The sequence below is a fragment of the Crocuta crocuta genome, unplaced genomic scaffold (assembly GCF_008692635.1).
Source record: "Crocuta crocuta isolate KB4526 unplaced genomic scaffold, BGI_CrCroc_1.0 scaffold131, whole genome shotgun sequence".
NCBI classification, from domain to species: domain Eukaryota; kingdom Metazoa; phylum Chordata; class Mammalia; order Carnivora; family Hyaenidae; genus Crocuta; species Crocuta crocuta.
The window spans coordinates 8,309,824-8,335,845 of record NW_027528977.1 but is presented as its reverse complement, the minus strand read 5'-3'; the positions used below and the strand labels follow the sequence as shown (position 1 = coordinate 8,335,845).

Genomic DNA, 26,022 nt, shown 5'->3' with positions numbered 1-26,022 from the left:
ATCATTACTTTGGAATAATTTTTGGAAGAAGGTGGAATTGAAATGCAAATACAAGGAGAAAAAAGAATGCCCTGAAATTTCCAAATGTATACTCATTTCATATATTTTTAGAATGGATGATTGTGGGTATCCAATTTCTATATATTTTATTACATTGGATACATTGAAGAGAGTCATGACACAATTCCACTTCAAAGTATCAGTGTTTTCTATATGCTGCAAATGACATACTTTGGTATTATTTCAACTTAAAAAAATTTTTAATATTTGTTTTTGAGAGATATGAGCATGAGTGGAGGAGGGGCAGAGAAAGAGAGAGACATAGAATCTGAAGCAGGCTCCAAGCTCTAGGCTGTCAGCACAGAGCCCCACGCCAGGCTCGAGCCCATGAACTGTGAGATCATGACCAGAGCCCCAAAGTCGGATGCTCAACCAACTGAGCCACCCAGGTGCCCCTCAACTTTTTTTTTTTAAATGAAGCATATTTGACATAGAATATTCTATTAGTTTCAGGTGTACATCATAGTGGTTAGATATTTTTATATATTGTGAAATGATCCCCATGATAAAACTGGTTACCATTTGTCACCATAAAAAGTTGGAACTATTTAAAGTTTTGATTAAAAATGTTTGATATCACCTTAGAAACATGCACTAGGTAACAGCAGTTTTTCATATACTTTTAGTACTAGGTTAAGAGCTGAAAGAACTCTAAGGCCTCCTAAACTATAGAAGCAGAAAAAAATAGGAATTTTCCCAGTTTTACCTTAGCTAAATAAGCCTTTTTAAGGCAGTTTTTATATACAATGATATATACTTTGTATATATTTTATATGCTGTTATAACTGCATCAAATAACCTCCAGAGCAGGAGTCTAGCATATTCCTGTGAAGCAGAACCAACTTTAGTTTAGAGACGGAATTGTCCACCTGCCTGCACCATGTGAAATAAATTGACAGAGGATGACTTAGAGGGATGCCTGGGTGGCTCAGTCAGTTAAGCATTTTCGCTCAGGTCATGATCTTGTGATTTGCAAGTTCAAGCCCCACATCATGCTCTGTGCTGACAGCTCAGAGCCTGAAGCCTGCTTCAGATTCTGTGTCCCTCTCACATTCTGCCCCTCCCCCACTCATGGGCTTCTCTCTCTCTCTCTCTCAAAAATACTTAAGTATTAAAAATAAATTTAAAAAAAAGATGATGATGACTTGGAGGTTTGCTGTGTGTTGCTGTAAATTGTGTGGTCCCATTGGTGGGATTTGGGGGAAATGCAAGAGTACTGCCAGGATTGGATGTGAGTGTTTACTCAGTCTTCTTCCCTTGAATTGGGTCCTCCTATCACAGGAAGAAAATTTGGTATTTAAGTGATTTGCCACCTCTGAGTCCAGCCAGACAGTCACAGATAGGTGTTGTCATTGAGCCTATGGGTGCTGAAAGGAAAGTTGGCGCCCTTCTGCTGCTACCATGTCCGGCAACCCCTCCAGCATGCACAGGTACAGAACACAAGTTCTTTAGCTAGGACCCTTTCATTCTACTCTGAGGACCTCAGAGACTGAGCAGATGACTTTGCAGGTTCAGAAGTGTCTTTGTTGTTTTTAAACCTGCCTTTCTGACCCACAAGGAAGGATGTCTGTGACCAGCCAACTTGGTGACTTGGTAGTTCCGCCAAAGGGGTAGAGGATGCAGTGCCTTCATTTCCACTCAGCTCACACTCCCAAGTTGGTTATTTTGGTAATGAGGAAAGCAGAGGGATCTAGGAGAGTACTGGGTTGGGGAAGGAGAAGTTGGAAGCAGACCGACCATGGAAACGATCTTTCATGTGTAGACATATTTTCCTAACATCTTTCTCCTCCACACCCAATTCTTTATAATCTAGCCTCCAGCTTTTTAGCAGAATGCCTTGTTTGATCTTGCAGTCGACATGTAGCAAAATCAGTGTCTTAAAAGTCTCTATGTTTTTGGTAAAGCGGTAACTGCTTAAATACCACCCTTGGGCTTTCTGAATGACGAAACTCTTAAAAAAAAAAAAAAAGCAGGGATCTGGCTGCCTGTTTGGGATGAATGGGCTGATGTCAGACATTTGAACTTTAAAGAATTAGCCACTGAATGCTGAAACATTCCTACTTTCCAGATTTTGTGTTTCGAGATTCAGTTTTGTTTTGCCTAATTTAATGAGTGACTGTTCTGCCAAATTTTCCTGTTTGACCATAATTTGTGGTATTAGAAAAATGTCTTATTTTGCTAACTTGCTATACTTTCTGCCGTTTTTTCCATAGTACTCAGTCTAAAGTTGGTGACACCAAGGCACAGTGACTTTGTATTGTCACTGTAACAACTAGCACTAAACTGTATTTCCAATTAAAGGCTTATTCTTAATTTATGAATATCACATTTCTTCTGATAAATCGCATGGGGTTAGGTAATATGAAATCAGATTAGTTTTACTGGAACCTAATACATAATCTGTTGTGTTGGGAGTAGTTGTAATCTGCCCTGATTATTTGTCTTAAGCATCAGATACAGATTTTTTATTTTTTAATTTAGATAAGAAAATGTGAATAAATGGGATAAAATTTAACCTAAAAGTTTACAAATTTATCATATTTGAGTGTTCTTAAAATGACATCATTTATTTATTGAAATCCTGCTTTACTAATTGGCTGTTTGTCCTTTCCCTCATGTAACAGAATAAGACATTGTCATTTGCCAGATATATTTAATGTCACACATTTATCCTCATACCTGCTCTGTAAATTAAAAGCATTGGCAACATTTAAATGACATGAAAAATTTAACTTAGGTTGATAGGTATCAAATTGAACTACAAATTTTGTGAGGTTCCTAATACTGTTTAAATGCAAAGTGTTTTTGTAACTGAAAATCCATGCATATCCATCACTAAATTTTGACATCACAGGAATGACTTTTAAGTATTACCCCCAGATCAAGTAGCTTAAATAGATCCTGGGAAAGTTGATTTTGTTTCTGACAGCCACTCTTCCTGAACTGAAGGTGAGGGTCGTTTAAGATGAGGGCACTCAAACGTGAATAGAGCCAAACCACACAAAAGTCCGGTCATGGTCTGATGCACACAGGCTGGAAACATTTGCACATAAAATGTTAAAAAATGAACAAGGAGAGTCCCATAGAGTGTTGGACACCGGCGCTGCAGTGTTGTATAAACTGTGGAGAACTGTGTGGGACCATATTAAGCTGTAGTGACTAACAGTCCAGAGACAAAAATGACCACAATAGCTGTATTTGTCTCTTTAAGTAATTATAGCAATCCCCTGATTGGCTTATTTTACTAAATGTGACTAGCCTTTGTCTTTTTTTTTTTTTTTTAACTTTATTTTAGAGAGAGAGAGCACAAGTCTGGGAGAGGGTCAGAGAGAGAATCTTAAGCATGCTCTACATTGAGCATGGAGCTTGATCTCATGACCCAGGGATCATGACCTGAGGTGAAATCAGGAGTTGGACACCCAACCGACAGAGCCACCCAGGCGCCCCAAAGCCCATTGTCTTTTTAATGTGAACAATATGTATAATGAATTGGGTGCTCCATTCATATAATGAATGGTCTTGCTAGCATTAACATTAAGAATAAAATACAGATTAATAAGGCTCCTTAATAACCATATACCAATAACTGATCTCTAACAGATCATCTATACTCATCATTTAAAAGAGTAGTGATTTATGGCAGAAGGTAGCTTTCAGAACTCTAAAAAGTAACCTAGTCCTGTAGGATATGGCTGCATGTACTCTTGTCTTGCATTTCCCATAGCTCCACATACAGGTTTTTTTTAAACTTAGTTTTGACACTTCTACCAAATAGCATCATTATCCTGAATTTTCCCTTCTAGTGGAAAAAATAGAAGCGAGTATATGCTTCATAACAGACCTTCATTGATACCCACTATGTGTAAAGCACTGTGCAAACAGTCATGAAGTGGTACAGTGATGTGTCCTTCATTTTATTAAGAGTTGGAAGTCTTATTAACTTTTATTAATAATTTTAAAATATATACATAATTCATGTTTCTAGATGTTTTGGATGGTAAACAACTGTTTGGCTTTATCTAAAAGAAAGAATTGCCCCAAATGGAGAAATATGTGCAGTGTAGGAAAATTGCCCTCGATNTTGCCTTGCCCTTGATGTTTTATTTCTTGAAGGGGATAGTGGTTAAATGGTCATTCATTTTATAATACTTTGTTAAACTATTCATATATACATATGGATAATATATATTTTATATAGTAAATATAATATATAATATAATATAACGTAACTTATGATGAAAAAGGAATGGGGGGAGAAGATTTTTCCAACCTGAAAATATCTCCAAGAGCACTGCCTGAAATTCCATTCTGATCAATTAAGTATTTTAGTTAATATTTGGCTTCCCCTTTTCCTCTTTAAAATGGAGCTGTTGGGGCGCCTGGGTTGCTCAGTTGGTTAAGCATCTGACTCTTGATCAGCTCAGGTCATGATTTTACGTTCATGAATTTGCGCACCCCACAATACCCCGAGTCAGGCTCTGCGCTGAGAGCAGAGAGCCTGCATGGAATTCCCTCTCTCTCTCTGCCCCTCACCTTCTGGCATATGTGCATGCTCACTCGCTCTCTCTCTCTTTCCATAAACATTAAAAAGTTTTTTAATGGAATAGAACAATTTCATGGCCAGTAATACATAGAATACATAGAATACTAGCCTTTTAGTGTGATGGGTTTGTCAGCTCACCTCTTCTCTGTAGCCCAAGCATCTGAGCTAATATAGATGGGATGATTCTGAAAGGTGATACGACAAGGGGAGGAGAAGCTTGGGAAAGAAAGACAGTAGTGCACGTCAACAACAAGAACCTCAATAAGATCTAATCTCTCTTTCTCACCTTTGCAGATTTTAGTAATGAACACAACCTAGCTTTACTGAATTGCCTAGCTTTCTTCTCAAATGGTAGTATGACAACATATTACTAATTTGATCTAATTAATTAAAATACAGTGTTCTAAAAGTTTAATTATTATTTTTAAGTGCACCTTTAGCAACATAAAGAAAGCTAATAATTCTTGCTGAATCAGGGCTTTTTAAAGAATGCTACATCCACAAATAGAAAAGAGAAATTTATAGTTAGCATATGAATGTCTTATGGGGAGATCCTTCAGAAGTGCTCCAAGTAGGTTAGTGCTTATAAGCAGCATTAGCCTATCTATAGTCTGTAAGTAGCCTGTAGTGTTTTCCTCATGAGGCTTTGAGCCTCAGGCTTGTCCAGCTCACATAGTTATAGAGAAAGGGAACGCATATATACAGGTTTTTAGTTAGTAGTCAGTCCACTGTTTCTGAATATAAAAGGAACCATGAATTAAATTGTATTACTGCTAATACCTTATTTATTTATGCTGTGTATATGAGAGTCATATGACTGTTAGTAAAATAGTCTTGACAGTCACAAAATTTATTTTGAAGAAGCCTTGCTAAACGGTTTCTGAATGTCTGAGAGACAGCATGTTATGTGATCTTTTTTTCCCTGAAATTCTTTTGGAAAAACATCCATGTTGTGTTTCATCCCAAAAATTACTTGGATAGTGTAGATAACCAGATATTGGTTTGTTAATAAAGTATATACACATACATAGTTTGAAATATAGCTATTTGAAAGTATTTCTGGATTTGTCTACCTGTTTATTAATTTTTCAGAAGATTCAGGTAGGGGCATCCACGTAGCTCAGTCAGTTAAGCATCTGACTTCAGCTCAGGTCATGATCTAGCATTTTGTGAGTTTGAGCCCCACGTTGGGGCTTGCTGCTGTCAGAACAGAGGCTGCTTTGGATGCTCTGTTTCTCCCTCTCTGCCCCTCCCCTGCCCACAAGTGCGCTTCCCCTGGCCCCCAAAATAAATAAACATTAGAAAAAAAAGATTCAAATAGAAACAGGGGAACAACGTGATAAGCACCTTCACTCGCCTGAGGTGATTGGTTTTTAGACTAAGAAAAAACTAGTCAGTCTAAAGAGAGGAGAAGTAGAACAAACCGGAGCTTATTCTTAGGCTAGTCACCCAGGACTTTGTTTAACATGATGTTCACCTTTACTTANCTTCATTTATGTTACAAATTAGGAATACCCACTGAAAACAGGACCACACTTTTTAAAAGTTTATTAGGAACAATTAAAATACCAATGTTGGTGCACACCTACTGTCTAGAGCACAAATGAACCAATCTCTCTTGCCACTGCCCCAGGGCCATACCACATGGAGTTCACATTTGAGAAGCAGCTCCATCTCAAATCTGTGCCTGCAACTCGGAGTCTGCCCTTGAGATTTTTATTAATGGTCATGGCAAAATAGACCGTGAGCAGCCGCTGCCGATGTCTGATCGTACATGGGGTGATTCAGGGGAATCACCTGGTTTTGTCCCATTTGTCATATCTGGTGAAATTTTCTGTAGGCTCCAAACTTACTTTCTAATGCGTGGATTCTGAATGTTGCTCCAACAGGAACTTACTTTTAGTGCTTTTAATATATATCTTCAGTCTTACCTTTCCATTTCAGAATTCCAAAATAGGAACAAAATTCAGATATTGAATCCATGTCAGATTCTTTATAATGATAGTTCTTAGAGCTCTTAGTTGAAACCACTGTTTCCTCTGTCCAAGGTTTATTCATTAATGTTTATTTTTCCTGATGAGTAGTCAGACGTGCCTCCAACTGCTCTAAAGAGTCTGTCTCTCCCAGTGGACCCTTCTTGAACTGTTTGAGGGTGGGTGCAGGTGGCACATGGAAACCACATGGTGGTTTAGGGCTAATGTCTGGCACTAGACTGCTGAGCTTCAAAGCTGGTCCCACCATTCATGAGCTGTGGGACCGTGGGAATGGCCTGTTTTCCTTATCTTTAAAAATGGGGATAACATTAACCTTTTAGGATTATTTTGAAGATTATATGAGTAAATAGACATGAAGTGCTTGGGATAACACTTGATACATAGGACTCAATAAATATTAGCTCTTAATAAGCATTATATCCTCACTTCTTGACTCAAAAACTATCCGTGGTTAGGGGTGATTACTCTTAGGATCAAAGAACTTGAGCTCTGGACATACTTCTGCAAGATGCTGCTCTGAAGAAGACATATCTGCATGTCACCTAGAGCTAATTGAACAAGGACTTTGGCGGTCCCCTTGCTGCTTTCTCTTGCACTTCCCAGAGTGAAGTGCACGCCCTTGAAAAGAGTCATCATCACTGCCCATGTGGCACAACCCCTGCCGACCATCAGCCTCTGTTCAGAGAATGGGATCGAGACTTCCTGCATGGCCCGAGACACTTCACTTAACCTTTATTTGGATCATGAATTCCAACATTGTGTCTGCTGGGGGCTCCCTCTGCTGGTACATCTAGCCTGTGTGCAAATATGTGGAATAGTAGCTTTTAAACAGTCAGCTTAAGACTTTTAGGGATGTTTGCATTAAAAAAAACCTTTGAAAACTTTTTTTTTCCATGTGAGTGATAGAAATCACATCGATATTACTCTTTTTTGCCATTTGCATTATAAGTTGGAATATTTTTGGTTTGATTTAGAATGGGGACTGTCATGGCATGCCAAAAAACAGTAATTTTTTTTCACAACGTAGTTATCAGGGACTGGTTAGTAGGTCTTATATACCAGTATATAGTACTAAATATCTTAGGGGCGCCTGGGTGGCTCAGTCAGTTGAGTGTCTGACTTTGGTTCAGGTCATGATCTCACAGTTCATGGGTTTGAGCCCCACGTTGGGCTCTGTGCTGACAGCGAGCTCAGAGCCTGGAGCCTGTTTCGGATTCTGTATCTCCCTCCTCTGCTCATGCTCTCTCCCCCTATCAGAAATAAATAAAACACACACAAAAAAACACCTAAATATCTTAGAATCCTATTTTAACAGTCTAAAGAATATTCATCAAGTGAGGACTTAGTTAACTCTTAAAGTTTCAAAATGGCCCATTTATGGTGGTATCATGTCCTAGACCCTCTTGAAAAATGTTATGTATTGAGGGCTTAGTACATGTCAGAAAATAGTACCTCAGATTTATTGGGTGATACATTAGTTATTTAGAATTATAATTTATCAGTAAAATGCTCATGATGTACCTGAAGTTGGATTTTAAAATAACTTTTTGTCGCTTTTGTGTTTTTCTCACCACTGTCTCTTTTCTTCCATCTTTCCTCACCCCTCTTTGCTACTAGGATCAAACAGCATAAGTCGAGTAACAGCAAACATGGAAAATGGAGAAAATGAAGGAACAACTAAAATTACTGCACCTTCACCAATAAAAAGGTCAGTTTACCAAAAGAACGTATTACTGTGTGCTGTCACAAAAATGCTTTTTCCTGTTGGCAAGGTTAATCTTTTTACTTTAACAGTTGATACTTTTGATCAAAATGGTCTGTGAGCCAAAGTGTACTTGAAAAATGCCAGTAGAATAGAAACATCAGGACCTGCCTCTCTCACATGAAGGAAATGTTCCTGCTGGCATGGTGAACTCACTATCTATGGTCTGCATTCTCTGCTGCCCAGGGAAAATTCCATGTGCTTTTTAAAATAGCATGATATAATGGACTTACTCAGAGGGACCTGTGAAATAAAGTAGACGATATTCATGTTTAATGTGCTGTGTTCATTACCGTGGTGCGCTGAGCTGTGGCCCTGGAAAGAGGGTTTATAGCATTTAGAGGCACAGGGCTTCAGAAGTCAGTGATTGCATATGTATGAAGAGTTGTCATGGTCCTCTGCATCAATTTTCCCAGCAGCAATCCCCAGCAGAAAGACTTTCTCTCAATATATTACATGGATTGTTTCCATGAAAGATCAGCCTGTTCTCTGTTAAGACGCTGTTTCAGCGTCAGTTTTTCCTATCTCCAATTATGTTCATGGACCAGCATTTGAGAAATACAATGAGTGGCTTTCATCAGCTCACTTTGTCTATAGAGATAGCTTCCTACATCATGGAGAAGTCCAAGCAGTCATAAATACGTGACCTTAACAGGCTTCTTTGATCATCTCCTCCATTTTTTGTTAGTAAATAATGGTGTCTTCATTCAGCTAGATTGTGGCTACGTGGAGGAATACAGTTTATAATTTCCTAGAGAAATAACTCTAAGATATGAGGATTCTCAGAGTTATGGTGTTTTCCCCAGGGTTTTGCTTACAGTTTCTTTTGTTTAGTTCCAGGATACTCCCTTTATACATTCTTTTTGGAATGACAGGTTCTTTGCCTTTGCATAGAGTAGAGTTGACCATGTTTGCCTAGTCAGCCTCATAGCTGTGACTAAAGCGTCCACTTAATCTATATGTACAAGGTATGCTTATGGCAGGTCCAACATAAGAACAGTAATCTGGCATGAAATTCAGATCCCAAGCCTTTTTAGAATGTACAGAAGGAGCTCAGTCCCCTTTACAACTACATTCTTGCCGTTAGGACTGATACCTGAAGGGCTGCCAGATTTTCCCACTCAGGCTTCAGACAAGAAGTGGCTTATGGAGTGAATGCAATTAATTAGCCACCCACGATTTCATTATTCTTTAACTTTCGCCTGCAAGCCCATTTCCCCTTTCATCTCCCAACTGAATTTCTCAATCTCCCTTTGCTCTTTTTGCTTTTTCTTTCTGATTTACTAAACACACACACTTTCTACTGTTGTGTTACGTGTCTGCCATATTTATTACTTCTCCTCATTTGAAAAGTAAGATTTTACCTTGGGCATTTGATCTTCAAAAGATGATTTAATTTTGATCAAAATAATATATTGGTCAAAAATAAAACCTACATACTATATGCTAATGCAATGAGTTAAATACCTTGTCAAATCTATAATTTTTTAGGCCTTTTTTAAAAAGTTTATTTATTTTGAGAGAGAGGGGGAGGGAGTGTGCACATGAGTTGGGGGGGGGGCCAGAGAGAGAGAGAGCACAATCAGGGGAGGAGCAGACAGGGAGAGAGAATCCTAAGCAAATCCACAATGTTAGCGCAGAGCTGGTTGCAGGGCTCGAACTCTTGAACCATGAAATCATGACCTGAGCCGAAATCAAGAGTCAGAAACTTGACTGATCTACCCAGGTGCCCCAGGCTTATATGAATTCGCTGTGGGTATAGTATGCTAGGATACAAGTTTAATTTCCTTTTTTGAAATGACTTTGTCATTTGTTGCTTTCTCTTCTTTGTTGGCTCTTACAAAAAACCCTGCTGTGACTGTATTCAAAGACACTTATATAGAGGATCCCTCAAAAAGCCAGGGTTAAATGTGAATTGGGAGTTAAGCAGCTCTATCTTTTTCTGAGGCTGATATTCCTGGGAAGTGAGAGGTAATACTCTCCCTCCCCCACTGGTGGCCCAAGGCTTTTCTCTCTGTCTGCCCATGTGTGTCTAAAACAGTTTGTTTGGATTGAATAACAACTCAGTTATATTTACATTCTTAGGGCAGAAAGATGATACTAGGTCAGGAAACAGCATTTATAAGTCATTCTGGTTTGGAAGGAGGAAGCCAAGATATGTTGGAAGCTGGGGACTGGGAAAGGTCAATTTGGGTAGCCTGAGCCTGTCCAGAGCTGATCCACCTGCACAGATTTAGACCCAAGTCCAGAGCTGAAAAGAGGGAGTAAGCCCCATGAGCCCCAATACCCCAGTTTTCCTTCGTTTTGAGCTTTATTCTTTTCTTGCCTTAACACTTGCCCTAGCTTCCTGTCCTTCAGGTAGACTCTCTTCAAAGTTTCGTAACAGTGTATGACCTGGATTTTGTTGACTTAAAACAGTAATACTAGAAAAAAAGGTGGAAGGGAGACCCAAAAGTACTTGCTAGAGACATGAAATTTTTTTAGGCTGCCACTTCATATTCTTTTTGAAAAAAAATTTTTAATGTTTGTTTATTTTTGAAAGAGAGAGAGAAAGAAGGAGGGAAGGAGGGAACAAGCACAAGCCGGGAGGGCAGAGAGGCAGAGAGAAAGACACAGAATCTGAGGCAGGCTCCAGTCTCTGGGTTTTCAGCACAGAGCCTGATTCAGGGCTTGAACTCCTGAATGACGAGATCATGACCTGACCCAAATTTGGTTGCTTAACTGACTGAGCCACCCAGGCACCCCATTTTTGGAATGAGTCACGAGTATAAATAGAAACATTATAGGGGTGCCTGGGTGGCTCAGTTGGTTAAGCGTCCAACGTCAGCTCAGGTCATGATCTCGTGGTTTGTGGGTTCCAGCCCCACATCTGGCTTTGTGCTGACAGCTCAAAGCCTGGAGCCTGCTACAGATTCTGTGTATCCCTCTCTCTCTATCCTTCCCTCACTTGCACGCTGTCTCTTTCAGTCTCTCTCCCTCAAAAATAAACATTTAAAAATTTTAAGAGACCACATTTTAAAACATTTGGTAAACAATTTCACTGAAGAAATATGTAAGTTGATTCCCATTTATTCTCTAGTTAATTTATTTTCCTTTTTTTTTTTTTTAAATTAAAGCTTTAAGAAAGCAAAGAATGAGAACAGCCCTGACACCCAAAGAAATAAATCTCATGCACCATGGGAAGAAAATGGCCCCCAGAGGTAAAGAGAATCATTGTTTTTCTAAAGGAGAAGAGTGGAAGCGGGATTAGCAATTGCAGCTCATTAAATAAGGGAATCCAACTGCTTTGTGGTTGGGTATTACTAGCTGTGGACAAGGTAGTCAGATTCGTAAATCAGCATGACCAATAACTTCCAAAGTAGAAATCAACAGGATGTATTCTAATGTGAAACTTTCTTCAGGAAAGATAGGAGGGAAAGCAGTGTGTATTAAGAAGCTGCTTAAAAGATTGTTATGATGGTTTAGAATAAGAGAATGTATTTCTGAACTCCAAATGATATATTAATGATAATTCCCCCTCTTTCATTTGTATTTTACTGTATTTTATTTTATTTTTTATTTTATTTTATTTATTTTGAGAGCACATGTGAGAGTAGGGGAGGAGCAAAGAGAGCGAGAGAGCAAGAGCAAGAGCGAGAGAGAGAAAATCCCAGGCAGGCCCTTTGCTGTCAGTGTGCTGTTAGCCCAGAAGCCAACTTGGGGCTAGAACCCAAGAATCCTGAGATCATTACCTCATCCGAAATCAAGATTCTGATGCATAACCAACTGAGCCACCCAGGTGCCCCAAATAACCCCTACTTTATAGTTCTTATAAAAACTTTAATTGAAAACTATTTGAGGAGTAATGATTCTAGAAGGACTTTATTCATTAAAATATCCATATATTAGTTTCTTTCTACTCACAACTACTAAACCAGCAGCAGACCTTCATTATAACTTAATGGCTTTATAGTCATGGTGATTCCAAATATGATGACCCAGGGGTTCACATTCTAACTCTGCCATTTCCTAGCTACTTTACTTGAGCCACTCAATTAAAAATTCCATATTTCCATTTTCTTTTCTATTAAATAGGCCTAATAATTGTACCTCAGTGCCTTGGGTTGTTAAGAAGATTAGTTAGGATAATAAATATAAAACTTTTAGCTCAGTCAGCACCTGCCATATGTTAAGTTTGTCATTAATGCAAATTGTTATTATTCCCATCATTTGTTCACTCTTAGCTATCAAAGACCAGTGGAACAAATCCATTCCTGCATGATCATGCTTTATGGTTTGACTTGCCAGATATTATCTCTCTCTTTTTTTAAATTTTTTATCTGTTTATTTTTAAATGTTTATTTATTTTGAGAGAGAAAGTGTGTGTGTGTGTGTGTGTGAGAGAGAGAGAGAGAGAGAGCAGGGGAGAGGCAGAGAGAGAGGGAGAGAGAGAATCCCGAGCAGGCTCTGTTCTGTCAGCAGATAGCCTGAGGGGGGCTCGAACTCATGGCTGTAAGATCATGACCTGAGCCAAAGTCAGAACTTCACCGACTGAGCCACCCAGGTGGCTCACCTCTCTTTTCTTTGAATAAGTCTTGTCAGCAAAGACAGCTGGGGGCTCATGATCCAGTATTCCCCTAGAGTATGAATAATGGTGTCGATCTGGGCTGGGGTGTGTGCTTCTCCAAGCCTTCTTGGAGCACTGTTGACCATTCCTCTCCCACTCCAGTGGACTCTACAACTCTCCCGGTGACCGCACGAAGTCCCCCAAGTTCCCCTCCACACGCCGCCGAAACCCCTCATGTGGAAGCGATGATTCTGTACAGCCAATGAGGAGGAGGTGAGCTGAACATAGCCCCTCAGTTTTAGTTTTCAACAGAAACTCTGGGTCCCAGTTACATTTTTACCACGTTATTCTCATAATATGATGGTCTCCCTGGGACAACAGAAAGTTTATGTTTTATTGAGATAAAACAAGCTAGGGATCCTGAAACATTTCTCTTTAAACAGCCAGAGTTTCAGAGAATAAGTTCATAAAGTCCTGATAAGAGCCTGATACAGAATCGCATTTCTGTATTGCGATTAAGACTGGTGAGTTAAAAAATATATGTTATGTATATATTTTAACAACATATATGGTATGTATAAATATGTAATATATATAATACATACTAATGATACATTTTTATACATAAAAGATGCTAAATGCTCTCGCCTGGGAGGACACAATTACATTTATTGTTAAATCTTAGCTGAGGCTTAGTGCTCTGTTCTCCAGGCTGATGTTGTTGCATAAATTTGAATGAAGCCCCTTTCAAAACACAGAGAAAATGAATCCTGTTACATTTTACCCAGCAGGTCTGGTTGTTTTGGTGATTACATTTGTGTATACTTAATTTAAAAAAAGAAAGTCCATATCTGAAAGTTTTGGACTCTCAGAAAAGCAGGCTGGGCAATGTATCAGGTCTGAGAGAAGACCCAGAAATGACTAACCAGTGAAATTCACTCCATTCCTACACCACAGAGACTGTTTTTCACGTTGAGTGCCTGCATACTGGTATTTTATAGGTGACTTTTATGGGAAGTTCAGATCATGTTCTCAGGTAACCATCATGATCACCATGGATCTGGAAAACAGAAGTCCTTCTTTCTTCTGTGCCCTTGTTAATACTTGCTGGTCCCTCTCTGTTTGATTTCCTTCCTCTTCTGTCTGTTTCCCAGAGTCTTGCTCCCCAGCTTTCTCAAACCAGGTCCAGCTTCACTGAAATCTTTAGATGGTTAAGGAGACAAGGTCAACAACACTTTGACTTACTAGGTAGGAAAGGCAGAGCTAAATTGTGACCACCAGTGACTAGACAGAATAAAGGAATAATAGTTGACATTTATGATGTTCCAAGTACTGAGCAAAATTGCTTGCTACTTATTATCCGATCCTTATAATAACCCTATAGATCGGGCATATGTATTACTCAGGCACTAGGCATTTCCAGCAGAGAGGGATTAATGTGGGGAATTGCACACAAGTATGAGTAGCATTGAAGGAACAAAGGCAGGGAGGGTGCACCCCTGAGATCTGGGTGCTGTTACTGCCCCTGGGCTGACAGCATGAAAGGAGAGTGGGGGTATTACTTGGAGATCAAAAGCAGTTTCCACCTTTGAGCTGGCCTTCGTGAATCCCGGTGCTACTGACACTGCCGTGGGCACCATCACTGTAGCAACTGCTGTTGCTGTCCCCGCTGGAGGCACCACCGTTGTAGCTAACGCTGTGGGGCTCCGGCTGCGCAGAGTGCAAGGTGAATGCACACGGGTGTCAGGAGCACACCTGCCTTCATCTCACCTGGGCGCCTCTTTAAGTGGAACCCAGCTGGCAAAGGAGTCTGGGAAAATGTAATTTTCAGGCTTCTAGTCTTGACAAAATGGGAGATTATTAATGGGTTGGGGTGGGGCTGAGTACCAGTGGAAAATAACCTGGCCTAGAGGAGAAAACAGAGGCTATGGGCAGATAAGGTAGCTGTCCTTTGTGACACACTTGGGTTTGGATCCAGATCTGTGCCTCTGAAAAAGGCAGGGATGTTAATCATTATTTAAATAAAGCAGGAGGAAAGATTCCCCTATTAAGGATCAGTTCAACATGGACAACATTTAAAACCAAGGCAGTTCCACTGGGAAATACTTCCGAGCGTCTGTGCATATTGAGAGGGTGTGGGTAGTAGGAATCACTAAATATATTAAGAATTTGGCACTGCATGATTATTGTTAAATAGACAGCTTTTTATAGTTTTTCATCCTTAATTACTAGTGTACTTTGACGGCATTCCCTATATGGAATAATTGAACATGTTGAGCAGATGGTCATTTTGATTTTAATATACTTGGAAATGAATTTATCAAGTTTTGCTAAAGTATACCAAAATTTACATTATTTTTCCCCCCAAACAAATTGCTTGAAATAGTTTGGAGTATTTGCATTCTGAAATCTAGACTTAATGACTTCTATAGAGAGATACTTTTTTTGTTGCTTCCTGTGAAGTACAGATAAGTAATTGTGGTGAGTGGCTTCAGGGTCCTTTCTCTGACACAGTCCAGGGGAAAGGCTATTTTGATTTATAGGGAAGACAATCTTGTTGTCCCAGAGGCCGTGGAGACTTCTGTCCAGTTATGTGTATCACTCGAAAGGTCTTTTACTGGACATATGTGTTTTGAGACTAGCCATTGCTATGTGTTAGCAAAGAAGAGCTAGAGCTCATTCTTTGTTTCCTTCCACTGTGAATGCCCTCTGAATGTCCCTGTCCTTGTCAGTCTTTTTTTATCTTCACAGATATTTACCTTGCCCCTGGGCAGAAATCCTTACATAGCTAGAGTAACTCTGACATTTAAAATTGAGATTTGTGAAAAGCATAGAAGAATCTCAAGGACTTAAAATTAATAATGGGATTCTATTATTCTGTTTTGTAATGGATTCCAGGATAACATGTTTTGCAAAAGATAGCAAAATTTTATATTTTGCCAGTTGTTTGTCATTAGATGAGTACATCTGTCAAATTCTGGCTGAGGTTAGAATACTGATCCTTAACCTTCTTGGGTGACAGAACTCTGAGAATCTAATGAAATGTTGGATCATTCCTTAGGGGGAAAATTGCATAATTAAATATACATACACACTTTCATATAATTTTCTTGGTTCACGGAGACCCTGAAGCCTGCTTTAAATGTTCCTGTTCTAGTAAAAGAAAGCCAGCCTCCTTTCTGACAGTACAGTTTTCACCCCTATGCATCTTTGCACTCAGAAATGTTTACTGAGTGCCTACTTTATGCAGGCACTGTGTTAAATATCACCAGAGAAAGTCCCTGCCCTTTGGGAGTTTACAGTTTGTTGAGGAAGAAATATGTGAATCATATAAATGCATGTGCACTGAGGACATTTATATATTCTTTTTTTTTTTTAATGTTTTATTTATTTCTAGGAGAGAGAGAGACAGACAGACAGACAGTGTGAGCAGGGGAGGGTCAGAGAGAGAGGGAGTCACAGACTGAAACATGCTCCGGGCTCTGAGCTGGCAGTCAGCACGAACTGCCATGAACCGCGAGATCATGACCTAAGCGAAAGTCGGACGCCCAACCGACCAAGCCACCCAGGCACCCCGACATTTATATATTCTTGAGGGAGAGTTATGTGGTGCTTAGGGAACTTTTAAGAAGTTTGTATTGAAACCTAACATGCATATGGAAAAGTACATGTGTCCCAAGAATAGCCACTTGATAACTTTTACCATCCAAATACTGTATAACCAAAACTATTAGGGGAAGTTTTGTTGAGTTACTGAGTTAAGGAGCCATGTAAAGGTGCCCAGAGGATGGATGCTTCAACCAGAATCTGAGACAAGAACAGGCAAAGAGAGGTGGAAGAGATGGCAAGCTCAGAAGCTTTGGAAGCCTCTGGGAAAGAGTGGAGAACATTTCATGAGAAGGAGAACAGGCTGCTAGTGTTGCTCAAGCATAGAGAGTGAAGAGAAACGTGTTAGAAATGAATCCAAATACAGAAATGCTGATGCATAGGAGCACATGTACCCCAATGTTCATAGCAGCACTCTCCACAATAGCTAAAACGTGGAAAGAGCCTAAGTGTCCATCAACAGATGAATGGATCAAGAAGATGTGGTTTATCTATACCATGGAATACTACATGGCAATGAGAAACAATGAAATCTGGCCATGTGTGGCAACGTGGATGGACCTTGAGGGTGTTATGCTGAGCGAAATAAGTCAGGCAGAGAAGGACAAATATCATATGTTTGCACGTATAGGAGGATTAGGAGGAACTTGACGGAGGAACAAGGGGGAGAAGAAGGGCGGAAATGGTGGGGGAAAGGGAGAGAAGCAAACCATGAGAGACTCTTGAATGCTGACAAAAACTGAGGACTGATGGATGTGGGGGGAGGGGGGATGGGCATGGAGGAGGACACTTGTGGGGATGAGCACTGAGTGTTATGTGGAAACTAATTTGACAAAAAACTATTAAAAAAAAAAAAAAAAAGAAATGAATCCAAAGAGAAACACCTTCTAGGACACCTGAGCCTTGTTGAGGATTTGGGTTGTTAGACCAGTAGGTTTTTGAAGGAGGTTATAACAAGATCACATCGGTATTGTGTGAAGATGAGCCTTCCTGTCCTATGGAGAAAAGGTAGAAGAGGCAGTAGTGGAAAGAGAGAGCCTGGCAGCAAGCCACTGTGCAAGCAAGCCCTGGCAAAGGCTGATGGGAGCTTGGGCCAAGGTGGTGATGGGAAGATTTAAGGAAGTGGGTGGCTTTGAGACCCATTGGGAGGTAAAATCAGTAGGGCTGGGAGGATCGATATGTGGGGCAAAGGAATGATAGATGTCATGAATGAAATTCAGACTTAAAGTGTGATGCACTGAACTAACAGCCACTGGGATATTACGGGCTTAAAAGGGACAACTGTGAGTTTGGTTTTTAATAATGTAGAATTTCTGATATTTTTGAGAAGTTCAAGTGAAGGATTCACATGGGTCATTGAGTAGAAGTTGAGATAGATTGATTGGCTATTGGCTAAAATATAATGTAAATTGAAATATAAAACAGAAACGAGGTTGTCTAGATAGATATTATGGATAGAATGCAAAGACCAAACCAATGATAGAGCTGAGGGAAACTCCAGCATTTATTTGGCTTAGTTGAAGAGAGTTACCTTCAAAGGAAATTACTTTCAGAGAAAAAAGAAAAATTATGGCCATAGGAAAAGTCAAAAGAGTGAAAATCTGCTTACTAAAAAGGTCCCTTCCCTTTTGATTCCCAGAATGCTAGATGCCAGATTTGTAACTCCCAAGCATTATACCAGAGACTCTCACTGTAAGAAAGACAGATACAAGAGAAAAGACCTACAGATACCAACTTTCAAAGGATCCTGCAGTGAAATGGTTGAGATTGCCCACATTACTTTGCTCTACCCTGCAGTGAAGCCATCAGCTAGCATGCTCTGCACTGTACAGAGGGTTCCAGTCTTTTTAGTGCCTAATTCTTAAATATGAGGAAGAAGCCATCATCACTTGGCATTTGAGGATTGCTTCTGTTTGGCAAGACAGAGAGACACAGTGAGGAGCCTTTGTATGTACTCACAGGAAATAGAGATGATTTAAGAAAGAAAAATGTCTTAGTATAATTAGCTTTAGAAAAAAGAAAATTTTGATATCAGAAGAAAAGAACAAGTGGGAATTCTTAGACTTCAAATTCCTTTATGATAATCAATAGAAGGTTTGGCAGGTAAAGTTAAGGAAATCATCCACAGAGAAGAATAAAAACAAAACAGATATGTGGAAATAAGGATAAAACTGATCAACTTTGGATATCAAATATTTAACTAATGAAATTTCTCAGGAAAAAAAAAAAAGCCAGGAGAGGAAACTATTAAAAAAGTAGTATAAGAAAGTATCCCACTGGACAGCAACATGCAGAAGAATGAAACTAGATCCCTTTCTCACACCATACACAAAAATAAACTCAAAATGGATAAAGGACCTGAATGTGAGACAGGAAACCATCAAAACCCTAAAGGAGAAAGCAGGAAACAACCTCCTTGACCTCAACCGTTGCAATTTCTTACTTGACATATCCCCAAAGGCAAGTGAATCAAGAGCAAAAATGAACTATTGGGACCTCATCAAGATAAAAATCTTCTGCAAGGCAAGGGAAACAATCCATAAAACTAATAGGCAACCGATGGAATGGGAAAAGATAGTTGCAAATGACATATCAGATACAGGGCTAGTATCCAAAATCTATAAGGAACTCACCAAACTCCACACCCGAGAAACAAATAATCCAGTGAAGAAATGGGCAGAAGACATGAACAGACCCTTCTCCAAAAAGGACATCCAGATGGCCAAGACACATGTAACGATGCTCAGAGTCCCTCATCATCAGGGAAATGCAGATCAAAACCACACTGAGATACTACCTCATGCTGGTCAGAGTGGCTAAAATGAACAAATCGGGAGACTCTAGATGCTGGCGAGGATGTGGAGAAATGGGCACCCTCCTACACTGTTGGTAGGAGTAACTGGTGCAGCCCCTCTAGAAAACAGTATTGAGGTTCCTCAGAAATTAACAATAGAACTCCCCTATGACCCAGCAATAGCACTACTAGGAATTTACCGAAAAGATTCAGGAGTGCTGATGCTTAGGGACACATGTACCCCAGTGTTCACAGCAGCACTCTCAACAATAGCCAAATCATGGAAAGAGCCTAAGTGTCCATCAACTGACAAATGGATCAAGAAGAGTGGTTTATCTATACAATCGAATACTACATGGCAATGAGAAAGAATGAAATCTGGCCGTGTGTAGCAACGTGGATGGAACTTGAGGGTGTCATGCTGAGTGAAATAAGTCAGGCAGAGAAGGACAGATACCATTTGTTTGCACATATAGGTGGATTAAGAGAAACTTAACAGAGGACCATGGGGGAGGAGAAGGGGAAAAATAGTTGGGGAGAGGGAGGGAGGCAAAGCATGAGAGACTCTTGAATGCTGAGAACAAACTGAGGGCTGATGGGGGTGGGGGGAGGGGAAGGGAGGTGATGGGCATGGAGGAGGGCACTTGTCGGGATGAGCACTGGGTGTTATATGGAAACCAACTTGACAATAAACTATGAAGGAGGGGGAAAAAAAGTATCCCAGACTGAATAATCAAACTTTATAAAGAGAAGCTACTGGGCATTTGGCATAATGGATTGGAAAATCAGATCCATTCCAAGATCCGTTATCATTAAATTTTAAAACATTATAGGTTAAGAGAGATTTTTTAAACTTGAAAGGAGGGAGGATTATAAGAAAAAAACTTCATGCACAAATATTGACAAATCAGAATGGTGGCTTTGGGCTCCTTAACAGCAACATCAAAGAAAGAAGATAAGCATTGCCTTCCAAATGCTGAGGGGATATTCTTTTAAATTTAGGATTCTGAGCCCAGAGAACTATAATCACATAGTCAAATAAAGGTATTTTGAGAAATTCCAGGTCTCAAAAAAAAAAAAAAATACCTGCCATGCAGACTTTCTTTGTTAACAACTGGAAGATATATTCCTTCAAAAACAAGACAAGGAATCATGACAACTGGAAATATGGGATCCATTACAAAGAAACAGAAAGAATTCCCTGGATCTTAGTGGAGAGAGTAATCAAAGTGATGTTTCTGCAGACCATCCGGATGTGAGCAGGAGGGCACAGGGGTCCCTGTGTGATGTCCTAAGACAGTCCTAAGTCCTGAGAGATGTCCTAAGTGTTCATTCAACTCAGGAAGAGTTTTGTAGCTCTCAGAGTTTAGGGGAAGAATTAGTGATAAGAATAAAGAAAACTAAGGAACTGATAGGTACATAGAAAACCAATTATTATCTCTTAAAAAATTATAAAACCTATGCAAGAATGGAATTTTATTCCTTAAACACTGTATAGATCATCTGTGAACATATATAATTGCTTTATACTAAGTAAAAATTATTGAAAAATCTGGTGTAAGAACAGAGACCTCTCAATGTTATGTTGTTTGGTATACGTATGTTTGAGAATTGGGGAAATGTAAGTCATGATGAAAGCATGAGCTATGTCTGCCCATCAGAGTGTGAAGGCGCATGTAATAAAGGATTAAGGAATGGAGACAAGGAGCTTAGGGACCTCTCTCAAGAAGTTTGGTGACTTGAAGGAGATAGGAGAGACTGGGAAAAAGATGACGAGGGATGTGGAGTCAAGTAGATGTGTGTGTGTGTTTAAATAGTAGAAACTTGATAACGTGAAAAGCTGCTAAAAGAATTTTCCATAAGGAAAGTTGAATATATCTGAGGGGTAAGACAGTAGTTACTGAGAATCATTGAGAAGTTAAGAGGGGATAGGACCCACACAACACAGGTGAAGAGACTGACCTTAGTTGTGAGGACAGATCTGTAAATAACACAGAGGGAGATATAAGCAGGTTTTATTTTTGGCAACAGGAAGATGAAAGGGTTGCCATCTGATGGCTACTTTTGCCTTTAGAAGGAGAGAACAAAGTCAACTGCTGATGCAGAGGGAGCAGTGTATCAGAGGGTTGCAAGGTAAAAAGAGTTTGAAACTGCTTTGCAGAGAGTACTTAGATCACAGAAAGGCGGTAGGATGTTGTGGAGTTGGTAACATGGGTTTGTAGTGTAACTGATGTGCCCTTTTGTGCAACTCCCTGCAGCACTGCTCAGCCAGCTGTTGAAGGCTGGCTCAGAGGATCTGGATAGTTTGATTTACCCACGTGTGGGATCTTGCCCAAAAGCCTGAACCAAAACCAGAGAGTTGAAGGAAGTTTTGAGTACTGACATAGATGTTATCGAAATGATGGAAATCTCAGTCAAGTCAGGAAGGAAAGCCAAGAAGAGCTGATGGAAAGTAGCAAGGTCAATAAACAAAACAGTCCTGTTGAGGTCAAAGAAAGATACAATGGAAGTATCTTCCATTGTGAATCAGGTCCTACTCTGTGCGTTTTAAATGTATTAATTCATTTTATCCTCATAACAACTCTCGTGGGAGGTTCCATTAAAACTGAGGCACTTAGTAGAGAAGTAAAAATCACACAACTGCTTGGTACAGGCGATGAGATTCACATTTAGGTTGTCCGGCTCCAGAGTGCATGTTTAACCAGGAGGCCCCATCAAAGCAGGGGTATAAACAGGAAGGGGAAAAGATTGTGGTCACAGACCAAAGTTTGGAAGTGGTTACAGATGGTAAAGTCCAAAGTGTGGCCATGATGTGGATTACTGAGTTACCGTGAAGAGATTATTGGAAAATGGTTAAGGGCCAGGGTGTTGACAAGGGCATACAAGTGAGAGCTGACGTCTGTCAGGTTATGGCAGAACTTGATTTGGCAGATGGCAGACCTAGGAACTGCAGACAACTCAGCACTGGATGAATGGAACTTAACAGACGTGTTGTGCGTTGCTGTTTGTAGATGGTTTGCAACCTCTGTTAGGTTGCTGGCTTTTTGAAACCAATCAGTGTTCAGTTCTACTTCAGAGACTGGACATATTGTGTGATTTAAATGTTTGGTGAATGAAAGAATACAAAGCAGAGATGCATTAACTGAAGTGAAACTCATTTTGCTGTGCTTTCCTTAACCAATTGATCGTGCTCTGTTTTCCTTAATATCTTCATTTATTTGTTTTCTATAGGAAAGCCCATAACAGTGGTGAAGACTCAGATCTAAAGCAAAGGAGGAGGTAAAAAAATAAAAATGGAAGGAGGGTCAAGGAGAGGGAGGAAGAATTAGCACTACTCAGAGTTGAAGCAAGAATGGGGATGTTTTTTGTTGTTGTTACAATTTTATTAGTGACTGCTTTAAGGTTATTATTTAAAAAATGACTTTCAAATGTCAGTTTTGGCTTCAGTTGGTTCTCAGTCTTACTTCTCTAGCATTCTTGGCAATTTCTCCTTTTTTCTGCTTCATTGTATCTCAGAGGAACTGTTTTGGTTATCTATTGCCATATTAAAACTACCCCAAAACTTAGTGGCTTAAAGCAACAACCATATGTATGTTGTATGATTCTGCTGATGAACAGATTAGTGTCACATGAAGGTGCAGTCAGAGAGCAGCTGGAGCTGGAATATTCAAGAGGCCTTTCCCATGTATGGTGTTTTGGCAGAAGAGTAGGAGGCCTGGGGCTTCTTTCTCTCTATGGCCTCTCTACCTGGCTTGTCTAGGCTTCTTTAGATGGTGGCCGGGAGGAAGCAGGAGCTACCAGCCCTGTTAAGAGATAGTCCTGAAGCTGGCAGAGCATCCCTTCCATGTCATTCTGTTGATAAAGTCAGTCAAGGACCAGTGCTAATTCAAGGGGAGGGGAAATAAACTCTACCTCTGTCAATGGGTGTCGATGTGACGGGACTTTGTATCTACCACAGGAATTTAGAGCTTTGCCATGTCACAGTTCTGTTGGAAGTGCTTGATTTTGTGGTCTTTTTTGGGAACCTGGTGACATTTGCCTTAACCTGCTTTCACATGTCTGTAGACTCATTCGAATGTCTGACTGAACTGAGGAACACTGACTGAAGGAGGGATGATATAGCTCCTTATGTTTGGGCTTAATAATTTCACTGCAAAAGTCATTCCAAAGAACCAACATGAGCCTTCCTGAAATATTTTTGTCATAAATGTGGGTTTTTTTCTTTTGTTCTTCTCATTTCGTCTTCAGGTCACGCTCACGCTGTAACACGAGCAGTGGTAGTGAATCAGAAAATTCTAATAGAGAGCACCGGAAAAAGAGAAACAGGTAATATCGGAAACCATAGTTATCTGGAACTCCAAAATCAGAGGTGGCTGCCGGTGGTAGAAGCTGTGTATCCTCTACTTTTAAGCCTGATTTTCTCCTCTGTGTGTAAGAAGGAAACTGGCACTGTTTTGAAGCACTATGTTAGGAAACTTCAGCTCTTTGAACTGAGTGTCTCATCTTTATAATAAGATTATTAAATAACTTGGCAATCAGTGTCTCTTCTTATTAATTAAAAAATATGATTTATATTTATGTGCAGTGTGTAGTGAGTTTGTTTAAAGATGGTAAGAAATTTTGCCATTTTTAGAGGGATTTCTCCCTGAAGTATCTTTTAACATGATATCACTGTATTTTGCCAGCCAAAACAGACTCATTATTTCATAGATCTAATGGTTTCAGCCTCATCTATGGCGTGAAAATATGCATTGATATTCATGTAGGGCACATATAATTAGATGGATAAATGTATTTAGTTCATATCTTTTAAAGGCTCATTCTTAAGAGCTTGTTAATAATATCATTTGACATGCACTCAGTATTAGCGATAGCTTAATGCCTTAATCAGTTTTCCGTAGTCCCAAAATACTTATTGGAAACAAGTGTTCATATAGTGAAAGGGCACCATAAGGGGAGTGGGAGGGATTTGGTTGCTGGTTGTCTCAGCTTCTCACCTGGTGGTTTCCAACCAGGGGCATCCTCGTCCTGCCCTTCTACTCTCTGAGGGTATTCGGCAATGTTTTGAAACACTTTTGGTTGTCACAGTTGGGTGGCCCGCCCACCTTGATCTTGGCCAGGGGTGCTCCTAAATATCCTGCAATGCACAGGTCACAGCCCTCTTCCCCCAAAAAAGTATCTGGTTCAAAAAAATGTCAGTAGTGCCACCTCTTGGAAACTCGTTCCCACCTCGTGTGGAGCTTTGGCCTGGTTGCTTTACTTTTCTGGGTCGTCCTTTTCCCTTGTGTAAAGTGAGGAAGTAAGGTGAGATAATCTCCAAGGTCCTTCTTTCGTACTTGGAGCCCTCGTGCTTGGCACACACTGAATTGCCCTGCCTAACTCTAAAGCCTGTGTCATAATAGCCCAGACAGCATTGTAAGAACGGATCATTTTCTTCGGAAAGTTTTCTCTGTGGAGCCTTCTTGGGCTGGAGTCACACTAGATAGAGGTGAGATCTCAGTGTGTTATGACACCATTCTCAAGGAAATGATGACAGTTTCTACGTCTGTAAGAACCCAAGTGTGGAGGGTACCTTTCCCTTAGGTAACTTCTTCCTACTCTGAAATTCAGTATCTGCATAAACAACACAAAACATAGCAAAAAACAGATTTTCCTCCTGTTTGTACTTACTGATCAAGCCAGTATCTTAACAGATTTATTTGTTTTGCTTGTTATATTCTAAGTTGTGCTCATAGGTGCTCTGGTCTCAACTTCTCAGAAGGTGGCCTGTTGAAAAACATGGTCTCTTGGGGATGCCTGGGTGGCTCAATCCGTTAAGCGTCTGACTTGGGCTAAGGTCATGATCTTGCAGTTCATGAGTTCTAGCCCCGCATTGGGCTCTCTGCTATCAGCACAGAGCCTGCTTCGGATCCTCTGTCTCCCTCTCTCTCTGCCCTTCCCTCCCCTCTCAAAAATAAATAAACATTAAAAAAAAATTGTCTTGGGGCCCAAAGGGCCCCTGGTGACATTTGCCGTTACAAATGAAACACCCTATAAAAAGTTGCCAACAGATCCTTAAATAGCCCATTCCGGATCTAGTTGCAGCAGCTTTAATATTCCTCATAGGTGTTTTCTCCCTCACGAGTTTCTCCCTTTGCCTTCCACAAGCAATTTTGTAGATTGGCTTTCTTTCTAGTGTATTAGTGTATTCTAGAGTGATGGTGGCTCTGAATGGTATTACTCTGTAAGGTATTAATGAGAAATCACTTTCAAAACACACTCTGACCCAAAAGCTTTCCAACTCATTTATTTTGCCTATAGAAATACTGCCGCAGGGTTACATAAGCTACTTGTATCTGTAGAAGATGGGGTCTAGGGTCAGGCTCTACGGGGCCTAGCAAAAACTGGGCAGAGGGAGAAAATATGTCTTTCTCCTGAAGTGTGGTTCCTCAGATGAAGGGGGGCAGACACATTATATTGCCTCTGAGTGCCATTTCCTCATTATGTTATGCTGCCACTAACCTCTCTGTCCAATTGTTAGCCTTTTAAACTGCAGCCCTACTGACAGTCTTAATCAGTCTTCTGTCTGTGATGAAGGGTTGTCTCCTTGTGTCTGACTTCCTACTTGTTCAAAAACTCTTTTTTGGGGGAGAGGATGACTCTCTTCAGCCTTACCCTGCCTTAGAGTAGTGTGACACAGCCAAGCTCTCAGCAGCATCCTTTGTGTTTTTATTAAAG

At 40.1% G+C, this 26,022-nt stretch overlaps 1 protein-coding gene across 7 annotated transcripts in view; it reads left to right on the top strand.

The window, feature by feature from the left end:
* The window catches only part of EPB41L4A (erythrocyte membrane protein band 4.1 like 4A), a 260,985-nt gene that overhangs the window by 199,903 nt on the left and 35,060 nt on the right, over positions 1 to 26,022 (top strand). For 3 of the 7 annotated variants that reach the window (XR_013333475.1, XM_077757180.1, XM_077757182.1), the window contains exons 14-18: positions 8,215 to 8,305; positions 11,476 to 11,559; positions 13,068 to 13,178; positions 22,537 to 22,584; positions 23,554 to 23,631. Coding sequence is in view for 6 of the 7 variants with exons in the window: in XM_077757180.1 (XP_077613306.1) it covers positions 8,215 to 8,305; positions 11,476 to 11,559; positions 13,068 to 13,178; positions 22,537 to 22,584; positions 23,554 to 23,631 (412 nt within the window). In the remaining variant the exon portion in view is untranslated. The remainder of the gene's footprint in view (positions 1 to 8,214; positions 8,306 to 11,475; positions 11,560 to 13,067; positions 13,179 to 22,536; positions 22,585 to 23,553; positions 23,632 to 26,022) is intronic. The other 4 variants (XM_077757181.1, XM_077757184.1, XM_077757183.1 and 1 more) reach the window with 4 other exon arrangements.